The 13409-nt window shown below is 40.6% G+C and overlaps 1 protein-coding gene across 1 annotated transcript in view; it reads right to left on the reverse strand.

Annotated features, from left to right (window-relative positions):
* nup188 (nucleoporin 188) overlaps positions 1-13409 on the reverse strand; it is a 126481-nt gene that overhangs the window by 38043 nt on the left and 75029 nt on the right. The window contains exons 24-25 of the mRNA XM_028809068.2: positions 8528-8661; positions 6676-6782 (exon numbers count right to left, since the gene is read on the reverse strand). Coding sequence (XP_028664901.1) covers positions 6676-6782; positions 8528-8661 — 241 coding nt within the window. The remainder of the gene's footprint in view (positions 1-6675; positions 6783-8527; positions 8662-13409) is intronic.

Genomic DNA, 13409 nt, shown 5'->3' on the forward strand with positions numbered 1-13409 from the left:
TAATTCGTGTTGCCAGTGAGAATTAAAAGATTCCAAAAACGCTGGCACGGTATGAAGTCCTGTGAGACGGAGACTTTTAACATGAGATCCTTTCAAGTCACTCTCTACTATTTTCAAACAAGACCACAGTCATCTAACCTCAGTCGTGTGAGTGTTTTTGTCAGACAAACTTCCTGCATTCTTATAAATTTTATCAGAACAATAATTTCATACATTCTAGACTAAGCGAAGAGCAGGAACAAACATTCAAAAAAGTCGTTTTATTTATTAGAGAGAAAGAAACGATATTCACTCACAGGCTAGGTATTGTTGTCGCGATGCAAGTCCAAACACGGAATCAAAATTCAAAGCGATCTTGAAGAAAAGTTCATTCCAAATATTGTTTTTACTGAAGTTTTAAAGTAAAAGTGAAAGTGAAAATAATGCATGTGTAACAATTCCCATGAAAATAACAATCTCTTTAAATTGTATATCCGGTTAACCAAACCCGGGGGTGGGCGAGCCCTCTAGTTATTAAAATGTTCTTCACTGAATGCAGGCTCAGAACACAATTCTGGTTTGCAAGGGAGAACGTGTCACAAGATGATTATTCTACCAAAAAGGTGGGGGGGGGGGGGGGGGGGGGGGGGGACAGAGACCTCAAGTTAACATGCCATAGCACAGAGGGATCTGTATTACAAACCTACAATTATTACATGTTACGTATACACAATTCAAAGTGCCTGTTTAAGGTCTTACATTTGTGGGTGAATTTTTCATGAAAACATTTTTAGGTATATCATCTATAGAAAAATTCAAGTTATTGTCAGGTGTACACTGTATAATGAAAATCTTACTTGCATGTACAATGCAATTTATTTATGTATAGCCCAGAATCACACAAGAAGTGCCACAATGGGCTTTAGCAGGCCCTGCCGCTTGACAGCCCCCCAGCTTTGACTCTCTAAGACGACGAGGAAAAACACCCCAAAACTAACCCTTGTGGGGAAAAAATGGAAGAAACCTCCGGAAAGGCAGTTCAAAGAGAGACCCCTTTGCAGGTAGGTTGGGCGTGCAGTGGGTGTCAAAAGAAGGAGGTCAATACAATACAATACACAGAACAGAACAAATCCTCAATACAGTATAAAAATAATAATTTTACAAGTACGGACCAGAATTTAACAGTAGATGATATCCCATAATATGATTTGGATTTGTTTAGAGTCCCGGAGACCTCGGCCATCAAGCTGCCTCCCCCCATTTGGCCATTCCACAGCTGAAACTGCGCTGGGCCAGCCAATCCGATGACAGGACCCCTCTACCCCACAATTCCTGTCCATGTCTCCTCACAATAATGGTAATAATAAAACAGCAGCAGACACAAAGGTAATGGAAACATTTAAGTGTAAAGAGTTTAGAACTTCGTAAGCCGCTTTCACTTCCTGCTATTTCAGAGGTAGATGGGTGCAAAATGTTCATATCCTCCATCATCCGATGTGAAGGCTAATGCAGAATTATTGCTATCTTCAACCTGTCAGTTGCTGCATACCTTTAAACAAGTTACTTAAGATCAGTTCAAACTATTAGCTTAAATTAAGCACAAATTTACAAACAGATATTTCATTACTCTGTTACTTTACTCACTCTCAATAATAAATGTGTGGGTTTGGGTCAAGCTGCGGTTCTTAAAGCAATGACTCGGGTTGGGTCAGATTCCAGAGTTAATCAGCAATTATTTGCAGGCTACAGTTCAAGTGCAGTGTAACTGTTGCAATTCTGTGAGGGGAGACTCCTAGAGGCTTCTGCTCCCAGCCAGGTACGACATATTCTCTTTTATAAATGAAAACATTCCAGATTAAGACCACTGAAAACATTTAGTCAAAGAAATCTTAAGAGACAGTCTTTAACTTGTAGAAAAATATGAGAGGAGTTCCGAAACAAAGTTGTACTGTGACATTTTAGTCCATGCATTATTAGATTTTTTTCGGCTGAGACTTCTACCAAGGTAAAGGCCTTTCTTTCCTTTAGTGATTTTGAAAAGGCCATTCATGCTTTTCTAACATTGTGTTTGGACTATTGTAACTCTCTGTAAGTAGGTATTGCTCAGGCGTCATTACTACGACTGCAAGTCGCCTACTGACAGGCTCTTGTAAGTGTGACCACATCTTACCAATGCTCAATTGGCTTGCAGTCCATTACAGAGTTGATTTTAAAATTGTGTTACTTTTTTTTTTAAATGTTTGAATGGAATGGCCCCCCTCTTACCTTTCGGAACTCCTTCACGTTTACACACCAACAACAGCACTGCAGTCTACTAGGCAGAAGCTCTAAATGGTGCCGAGGTCTGGGCTAGAAATCAAGGTTTTTGCCGTGGTCGCTTTGGAATAGCTCACTTTATTATATTCGGTCTGCCCCTGTTACTTTTAGGTCATCATTAAAGACTTCTTTCTTTTTCACTGGCCTTTAACACTAGAATTACCAGAGCATACGAAAAAACTTGTATATCCGGCCCACCTTAAATCGCTTCTTAAAACCTTTCTCACCTCTCCGCCAGCGTCTTTTGTCATCTAAATGTACTGATAAAGACAAGCTGCCAGCAGCCGGCTATTCCATCCCCCCAACGACTTAGAACGTAAACGAGCTTTTCCCAGCTCTTGCCTTGATTGATCATCTGGGAGTGAAGTGGAGTTTTAGAGTAGAAATAATAGATTGTTATTTGAAACACACGCATTTCATATGTGTTGCATTTCTACAGTAATCTGTGTAACCACATTGTTAAAACAGAAACGTGTTATATATTCTAGTAGCAATTGACAAAATGTAGGCATAAACTATATAATGTATGAAGCCTGAAGTCCAAATATCAAAGAAACACTTTCACAAAAGGTACAAAAAAAAGCCACTGCCAAAAAAACCCGCCTTAGTGTGAGACATTGACACGACTTAACTATCACTGCTTCTGTGGCGTAACAGTATCAGTCGCTGACTGGGAATCACAAGGTCATGAGTTCGATCCCGCACAACTCCCATTTGAGAAGTGTTCTTATTTTCACTATTTTAGAATAAAAAGATACATTTGATTTCAGTCTGTAACAGCTGGTGTAATTTATGATATTTGTAAAGGTTAGCTTTATTTTTTTAAAATTCACTTTTCATTGTCTCAGTCGTGTTCAGGATCCATCCCTACCGCCCCCCACCTGACACTGTGGTTTTTACATAAAGACGCTCTATAGTTCTGCAGTGTATCACGATACATACGACCGCGTGTTTTTTTCCCCCAGTATTGCCAGTCCCCACATGTTGCTGTATGCTGTTTCTTTTGTACTACAGGACATACAGAGGAAAGCACAGTAAAGAGCAGTAACTTCAGCGCTATATGCAATCATCAGACACTCCCCATCTGATGCTGTTTTCACATAAAGACGCGCTAAAGCACTCGCGCTAAAGCTCTGCAGTGTACTTGTGACTGCATTGTCATACCAATGCTTGTGAACTGAAGTGTCTGCATGCACTTTTCGTGGTATTACATGTGTATTTTTTGAGCATGCCCATGTAGCTCAAACACAGGAACATATGTTGATGTAAAAGTATAACAAAACAAGTGCACTTTTATTCAAGACTATAACCAAAGAAAAAAGAAAGCAAGTTACAGTAGGCGGTTGATATGACAGCTTGCGTGGTGCAATGCTAAGAACTGCTGATTTCCATTCTGTGCTATATAACTGTTAACATTTGAATCTGATGATTGCATATAGCGCTGTCTTGTTTAGTGTGCGCAAGAACATGTAGGTGGCCAGTTGCTGAGTGCTACAACGCACATTTTAAAAAAAGAAAGAGACAAATATATGTGACGTTTTGAAGAAATCATTTTATGACGCGAATAGTACCAATCAGAAAACATCGTCGAAGTAATGCAATATTATTTGAAAATGAACAGCGTCAGGTTGGGTGTGAAGTTATACTGGCGCTGTTTGAGTCAGATCAGAAGCTGAATAAGCTGAAAAACCTCCTGTTCTGACTCTAAGTAAAAAAGCATGAATTAATCAACAGAAATAACCGCGATTGACATTTTAAAGTTAACGATTTACAGTGCATACCAATTTATAAATTCAATGTCTGTTTGAGGAAAAAAAAAACACTTTCTTCAAAGCTGGGAATCGAACTCGCGTCTCTGTGGCACAGTAAGGCAGTGGTGCTCCAAGTCAGCAAACCGTCCTTATAACTTATTTTTTTCAAGATCCATAACACACAGACAGACAGAGCACTGCGTAATACAGAGACAGACAGGCAGAGATATACAAACAAACAGGGAAGGCACATGTACTGAAAGAAAAAGCACTGAATAAGCTCACCCGCTCTAACATCACCCCTCCCCTGATCTGACTCTCTAAGTAACAGCGCAAGTACAGACGCAAACCAAGTGCATGTGTGTACTGTATAATATTAATAAAAAGAGCAGCTTACTACTGAAAACGGCACATATAGGAGTGAGTGGGGATCGAACCAGGACTCTTGATCACACTTGGTTTGCGTCTGTACTTGTGCTGTTACTTAGAGAGTCAGATCGTGGAGGGGTGATGTTAGAGCGGGTGAGCTTATTCAGTGCTGCAGAAACAACGCACATGTTGATTTTTTTTTCTTTCAGTACATGTGCCTTCCCTGTTTGTTTGTATATCTCTGCCTGTCTGTCTCTGTATTACGCAGTGCTCTGTCTGTCTGTGTGTTATGGATCTTGAAAAAAATAAGTTATAAGGACAGTTGTTCATGTTAATTGCAGTCTCAATTGTTAAAAAAAATATTTTAAAAGGAGCATCCCACATGAAAATATAACAATCTCATTAACTGACAGTGCATACCAATTTACAAATTTTATGTCCGTTTGAGGTTAAAAACAAAAAAAAGAAGTAACTCTTTATCCCCAGCGGGGAATTGAACTCATGTTTGTGAGGCAGAGAAAAGCTACTCGGTCTGAGAAGCAAATCTTACCGCGCTACACCACGGAAACTGTTATATGGTATGTGAAGCTTTTGTGGAAGTGTTTATTTGATCTTAGGAACTCGGGCTTTACACATTCTACATTTTGTAACATTTATTACTAAAATATTAAAAGATTCTGTTTTAGCAATGTGTTTACACAGATTACTGTAGAAATGGAACACGCATGAAATGCATGTATTCCAAATAGCAGTTCAGTCACTCCCAGGTAATCAAACAAGGCATGAGCTGGGAAAACTTAGTGAACGTTCTGCGACGGTGGGGGATGGAATAGCCGGCTGCTCGCTGCTCCTCTTAATCGGCACATTTAGAAGACAAAAGAGAGGTGAGAACGGTTTTAAGGTGGGCCGGATCTACAAGTTTTTTCGTAGACTCTGGTAATTCTAGTGTTAACCCCATATGAGGATACACATTGTTTGTACTGTATATGTTGGTTCATGTACACCCGTATGTGTATTTGGAGCACAATGTTTATGTAAGGTTTGTCATGATTGTGGTTTTTGTAATGTGTGTTTATATTTTAATTGTTTCTTTTAGCTCATCTTTTGCAGCACTTTGGATCAATGGCTTAAATGGGCTTCATCAATAGTCGGACTTGACTTGATTAGTTCTTGCATGACACAAAGAACACAACTGCAGTGAGTGTCACGAAAAAAGTGACCAGCTTTTATGGAACTACCAGCTGGGTTACTCTACTTGAGAATATATTTTGCAAACCGCATCACATTCACATCTGATTAAGCACGTGTCTCAATGCTTTCCATCAAGAAACATCCAACCTGTGGAAAAATTCTAGGTTTGTATCCTTCTGTAATCTGAAAAATTGAAATTTCCAAAACACTTCTGGCTCCAAAGACTGTGAACTTGTGGCTCCTTTCTAAAATGAAACACCTTTCTTTCTAAGGTGCATTAAATATGACACTTTTATTGTCATTGCAATGCATATAACAAAAATCAGGGTGGCAACAGTCCTCTAAGGAATAATAGGGTGCAGAGGTGTAGAACCCAGATTTACATCTGTTTTGGACAACAGGAACACAGGAGAGACAGAGGTGAGGATTCGTAGGGTTTACACTTTGTACTTCCTGCAATTCACATCTGAAAGTACAAGTGCCAACCTCGATCATGTAAGCAAGTTAAAAACGACAAAAAACAGAACATTTAAAATTAACCATAACAGCAAAAATGGTACAAGGTAGATTTTTTGGCATCCTGCCTTGTGCCCTGTGCTGGCTGGGATTGGCTCCAGCAGACCCCCATGACCCTGTGTTAGGATATAGCAGGTTGGACAATGACTGACTGACCGATGAACTACCGAAAGTGCTGCATCACTTCATTTAACTACCTGTAAGGACGGTGAAACTGATTGTAAATGTAAATTGTAAAACTGATAAACTTTCACTGCATTTCACAAATACTGTAAGCACGACATCAAATGGATGACCAAATGTATTTACATCTTCTTATTGCTTAAACTGGGAGATGCTCACAAACTGCAGCATAAAATGCTCTGTGCTCCTTTATAGAATATGAGAATAAACACGGCCTGCTAGTGGAATGGAAGCCTGCAAGTGGTGGCCAATTAATGCCATTTCTTTCTTTCTTCCTAAAACTACAAAAGTTTGAGAAAAGACAAAACAGAAAATGAATATCTAATGCCCTTCCAGAAGCACAGTGCATTAATATGTGGTAACTATTTACCGTTGCTAGACGTTTTAGCAGTTGGATTGCAAGGCGTGGAAGTGCTGGATCATGCTTGTGATAGATGTACTTTGCCAAAACAGCAATTGGGTTATTACCATGGCTCCCTGAAAAAACAAACACAGTGGAATGTTAGAACAGATAAACTAATACTTTAACATGGGATTATAATACAGTAATAATGATCTAACAAAGAAGAAAAAAAAAAAAAAAAATCGAACAAATCTTCTTTGAGACTGGCAGTATAATTCTAATTTATAGATAAAAGTACTTGACAGTAGTATGATCAAACAAATACTACATTAACCAAGCTGTGACAGGCGGCCGGGTCCCATTCCCAGCCGGGACGTCCCTGCTGCATATGTTCTGGGGGAGCAGCCATGGGCTCCTCAGTACCTCCCCTGGGACGCATGGTGGCAGCCTCCCTGGTTGACGATGGTACCTCAGTTTCCCGCAGGGTTCCATCAGAGATGGAGTTCTCCACAACCCTGTGGGGATCTGGGGTGCTGCATGGATCCCGGAGCCAACCTGGAAACCTCTACAGCCCTGCCTGGAAGTGCAATTAGCAACAGGTGATCTAGCACCTGGAGCACTTCCGGGTGGGCTATAAAAAGGGCCAACATCCACCACTCAGGGGCCAGAATCAGGAGGAAGAGGACGAGGTTGCCTGGGAGGAGTGGTGGTGCCAGAGGAAGGATTAGACTGTGTTGTTGGTTTTAAGTGCTTTGGGACTGTGTTGTGGCTGGGGGGTTCACAGGGAAGACGTGCCCTCCAGCTGAAGAAAGTGCCTCAGTCTGAGTCTGTGCCGGGTCGGGCACTATAGAGCGCCTTTTACAAAGCATTCATGCACATGTGTCATAGCACATTTAATGCCGCTCTTAAATGTGGTTCTTGAAAAGCAGAAGAAACATGAAGATGTTTTGTTGAGCACCTGACAAACCTCAAGGAAGCCTGGCCTTGCTGAGGGTGAAAGGCTGTGAGGGATTATCCTCCACAAACACCCTTTGGCTCAGGTCATGTGAAGGGCTGCAGTAAAAGCCAATCTGGCTGGACAGAGTTGAGTCCCCAGTGAGCAGAAAAACAGGAAATGAGAAAACACACACACACACTCGTGCAGCTTGAAGGAAAGCACTGGGGAGGCTGTTAAAAACACACCCTTCAACAATGTCAGCCATTGAAGCTCCCATCCCTCTGCACTCCATGACAAAGGGACAGAAAACATTTTTCATCAGCTGACAGGCTAATTAAGAGGTACCTCACTTCATAGCACCATCTCTTATGTATCAGTCACAGTGGGTGACTATTTCACACCCATGCAAAATGTTTCAGGGACACTAGGACTCTCAGTTTGTAGCATCCCTTAATGAGCCCCTGGATTGAATAGTTTCACTCCAGGACAGCCAATCAATAAATTGTACGACACAGCCACCCTAACCACCTCAAACGTTTTCAGTTGTTTGGGCTGCAATATAAAAGTGGTCAACCATTAGCAGCAGCTTACTGCCCACTCTACTCTACTCTATCCAATCCTAAACGGGGTATCAAGTTAAAGACCCCCCTTTTTCTATCCATCTATCTCCCTCTTTTACAATAGAGACTCAAAGCTTAGAGAAATCAATAAATCAAGTCTGCGCCCAAATAAGAAAACCCTCTAAAGACGGGCAGGCCACCATCATCTTCTTCACTGCTAAAAGTTTGTGTTTTTTTTTTTTTTTTTTAACATACAAATGCAACTTCAACTAATTCAAGTGTTCTGTCACCTATGAGCTACAATAAGAGATACGTCCATCAAATCAAAAATAAAGCAAAACTTGAAATGTTCAACAAGTGAAATAAAATAGACGGTTTGTACCATGCTGTGTAAGAGCCTGCTCCAAAAGAGACACGTCATCAGATGGAGGTTTCAACCGAATGACGTTGTTGGTGACAGAGAAGGCCAGTTTCACTGTCTGAATTAGCATCTGACCAGGGCCTTCTGTTCCTCCACTGCAAAACAAAAACAAGAAACGGTTCGCATGGTGTAACATTCAGGAGCGTTTGTGCACTTGGTTAGCTAGTTGGAAACATCACTTCATTACATAATTATCACAATTTTTTTATTGCATATTTTTGATAATCATGAGCCGTTTAATGCCTCATTAATATACTATTAATGAGTATACTATTACTATTTTAAATAACGTGTAGCTAAAATTTTTTCATAGGTGGCAATTCAAGGGATGAAAAGACTTGTGCTGCTGTTAGCTGCTGGATGTGGAGGATCTGTGCTCAATTGTAGTTCAAAATTCTTAAACTTAACATTTTTCAAAGAAGTACTGAAGGGAGATTTAAAATCTGTGCTGAAGTCTTAAGGTAAAATTGTTGGCTGTGCGATCTCATCCCAGGTCCTGCAGTTGAGATGTATTTGCTTCAGCACGTATGACTACAGGCACATTACTGCTTTGCCATCAGGAGTGGGTGTCGGACCAGTGGGTTGAGTCCTACTGATTGTCCTGGCATGGAGAGAGGTCAAGAGTTGTATCATGCAGACAGATGGACAGAAAGACAGACTTGGCTATTGCTGTAGGTCACTTTTGCATTACATGCAAAGATACCTAGAAAAAGCAGTTACTCTGCCCAGTTGGAAAGTGTTTTTGCATCGTTTGTTATAGAAAATACGTCAATGTGTGACAGTTAAGCTTTGTCAAACGTGCAAACTTCAGGGTAGGCATTTTTAACAGAAACCAGTAATATATTTACATTTTAACAAACATAACAAATAAAACCTGCAATTATTTTAAACTAGCTGAAATACCCAGCATTGACCGGGAGGAAAATAAAACGGTTTTTGTTCTTTGAGAACAATATAAATTTAAAAAAAAAACAAAACTTTAAAAATAAATTAACAATGAAGACTCACTAATTTGCTTGTCTTGCGGTCTTATATGTATCTTATCATTCAGATGATGCTCGGAACCGGCCAACTCTATTAAATTTCAAAAGCAACAGGAGCGCAGTGTGATGGTGTGCAAACAAAGAATGCTGGCAGTCACCTCCAGTTCGCCCTCTGGTGGTCATTCCGAGTGTCAACTGGATGATAACAGGCATACAAGACCACAAGATCACTCCCCACCCTACCCAGAAGGGTTGACTTCACCATGCAGTATTTTTAGTCGACCAATGAGAAACGTGTACCAAGTTTCATGAAAATCGCTCCAGCCATGCGGAAGTGCTGCTGGAACATACATACATACATACATACACACATTGACTTTATATATATTGTCACGCTTGGGTCACAGATTTGCACAGAGACACAGGAGGTTGTAGAAAAAAAGGAACTTTATTCAAAGCACTGCAAACAAACATTTGTCTCTTTTCAAAAGTTTAAACGTGCTCCATGACAAGTCAGAGATGACAGTTCTGCCAGGAGCAGAGAATGTCTGAGAGTGAATCAAGGAGAAGCAAGCAATCAATTTAACAAACTGAAAGAAGCCCATACAGGCTTTTTAAGAAGGCGGAGCACCGCGCGAGAGGCATATTACGCGACAGAGCCGGCCAGAAGGGAAAGGAGGAATGTGAAGGTAGTCTGTCAATGTTTTTTTAGGGGTTTTCCCAGGGGCGTCTGTATTCTCTGGGGGTGCGATCAGCTCCGCAGCTCACAATATATATATATATATATATATATATATATATATATATATATATAAATATATATATGTAGATGAATGAATAGGCTTCTGCTGTGGTCATTTTTGAATAAAAACATTCTAAGCATTAAATGAAATTATTTCTTGGAACGCATAATCAGTTGATGGAAATCAAATTTAAAAAATAGTTTGTTCTTCCACACAGAAACCTTTAAAACAGGGGTCTACAACTCCAGACCTGGGGCCTCATGAATAACGCCGTGCGTAGAACTCACACTATAACATGGCGTAAGCACAAAAGCGGAAATGTTCGTACGCACAAAACAATCCAGATGCATAAATCTGTGCGAACGCCAACTTCCACGTTCTTCCGCTACATAAATCCCGGTCAGCGTGAAAAGTAATGCACGTGCACGTGTCTGCTGTCCTGCCCCGTCTCCTCCCAGAATTATGCCTCTTTGAATATGCAAATCAATATAAACAGCAATTAAGCTTAGCATTCTGTGAAAAGACAATGGAAAAAGCATGGGGGGAATAGAAGAATTTTAGCAAATATCAAGTGGAGGCAAAGAAAAACGTACTATTTATTGGTTTAAACAGTGGGATAATCAACAAAAGGTAGTTGATCGAGTGTCAGAGAAACTTGAAAGCTCAAGTTCACAAAGTCACACAGTGCCCGAAATAAAAAAGAAGTTGTCAGATATCAAAGTCGCTGTGAAAAGGTGAGTCGTAGCCCACCATCTGAGTGTCACATGAAAGCTTATTAGGGTACAGAGACAAAAAAAATAGGGACACAGTGGGGAAAAAAGCACGAAATGTCAACTTTAATCTCGAAATTTCCACTTTAATCGTGTAGTTTATTTTGTCATTAAAGTAGAACATCATAAACTTCATCTTAAAATCGTTTCATTTACTAGTTTCTCAAATCCCATCGTAACTAAAGTAGCACGTTAAATGCTTTGTTTTGTATTTGATCTTCTATGTGCTCTGTGTGTGTGAATCACTACGTGCTTCTTAAACGGGCTTTCTCTTCCTCCGACAGGACACAGAATCCATTACATTTGTGATAATACAGCTCTATGAATAATTAAAATACTGAGATATATACTTGATATCATTTTCATGATGATAGGATTTAAAGCATGTTATTAAACATGGGAACACGGTGGCGCAGTGATTGTTTATGCCTCACGCAGGATGCTCGATGAACCGTGCATGATCTTCGATAAAATACTTGATTCTAGCAGTACTGTCTCTTTCAAATATACTAACCCCCAATTCCTGTCCTTCCTTTTCTTTCTCCAAATACCCAATCGCCACACAATCAGCTCTGTAATAGACGCTAAGCCATCTGTAAGCTTAGAACGCCGATTCTTCAAAACTTTTAAGGAACATTGAAATATCTTCATAGTACGTGTTTAATTATTCTATCCATCCAGAGTCGCGCCAGTCCCAGCAAGAATACAGCACAAGGCAGGAACAACCCGTGAACGGAGCGCCAGCTCCTTGCTAGCACTGCGACACCGTGTCCTCACATGTTTATTTATTAACAATATAGATTATTTCAGTTAAGTTAAAGTTTTATCTGTATAATACAGTATAATAAACATATTTAGCTGCATTTCATCTTAAACATGGTATCATCATCATATGTAAATATGCGCTTTATAAAGTGGCTCAGGTTGTGTAATGTTATAACTATCACAAGTTTACAGTGAGGTGATTGTACTTATAAGTACTAACAGTTCTACAAGGAGCACCTGATGGACTGATTGAGTGCGTTTAGAGTTCTTGGGATGAAACTGTTTGTGAACCGTGAAGTCCGTACAGGAAAGGCTCTGAAGGGTTTGTCATATGAGAGCAGTTCAAATAGGCAGCATGTGCTTGATACTGTATCCTGATAATTCTCTTTTCGATCAGCTGCTGTAGATCTGTGAATGCACATTCAGATACAGTGATATAAATACTCCGAGTGGTGCAGTGAGAGTAATATGGAAAAGATGATCCGCTGTGGCAACATCTACAGTGTATCCGGAAAGTATTCCCAGCGCATCACTTTTTCCACATTTTGTCATGTTACAGCCTTATTCCAAAATGGATTAAATTCATTTTTTTCCTCAGAATTCTACACACAACACCCCATAATGACAACGTGAAAAAAGTTTACTTGAGGTTTTTGCAAATTTATTAAAAATAAAAAAAATTGAGAAAGCACATGTACATAAGTATTCACAGCCTTTGCCATGAAGCTCAAAATTGAGCTCAGGTGCATCCTGTTTCCCCTGATCATCCTTGAGATGTTTCTGCAGCTTCATTGGAGTCCATCATTGGAGTTGACAGTTCATGTCAGAGCACAAACCAAGCATGAAGTCAAAGGAATTGTCTGTAGACCACCGAGGCAGGATTGTCTCGAGGCACAGATCTGGGGAAGGTTACAGAAAAATTTCTGCTGCTTTGAAGGTCCCAGTGAGCACAGTGGCCTCCATCATCCATAAGTGGAAGAAGTTCGATCCCACCAGGACTCTTCCAAGAGCTGGCCGGCCATCTAAACTGAGCGATCAGGGGAGAAGGGCCTTAGTCAGGGAGGTGACCAAGAACCCGATGGTCACTCTGTCAGAGCTCCAGAGGTCCTCTGTGGAGAGAGGAGAACCTTCCAGAAGGACAACCATCTCTGCAGCAATCCACCAATCAGGCCTGTATGGTAGAGTGGCCAGACGGAAGCCACTCCTTAGTAAAAGGCACATGGCAGCCCACCTGGAGTTTGCCAAAAGGCACCTGAAGGACTCTCAGACGAAGAGAAAGAAAATTCTCTGGTCTGATGAGACAAAGATTGAACTCTTTGGTGTGAATGCCAGGCGTCATGTTTGGAGGAAACCAGGCACCACTCATCAGCAGGCCAATACCATCCCTACAGTGAAGCATGATGGTGGCAGCATCATGCTGTGAGGATGGGAGACTAGTCAGGATAAAGGGAAAGATGACTACAGCAATGTACAGAGACATCCTGGATGAAAACCTGCTCCAGAGCACTCCTGACGTCAGACTGGGGCGACGGTTCATCTTTCAGCAGGACAACGACCCTAAGCACACAGCCAAGATATCAAA

The sequence above is a fragment of the Erpetoichthys calabaricus genome, chromosome 9 (assembly GCF_900747795.2).
Source record: "Erpetoichthys calabaricus chromosome 9, fErpCal1.3, whole genome shotgun sequence".
Taxonomy (NCBI): Eukaryota; Metazoa; Chordata; class Cladistia; order Polypteriformes; family Polypteridae; genus Erpetoichthys; species Erpetoichthys calabaricus.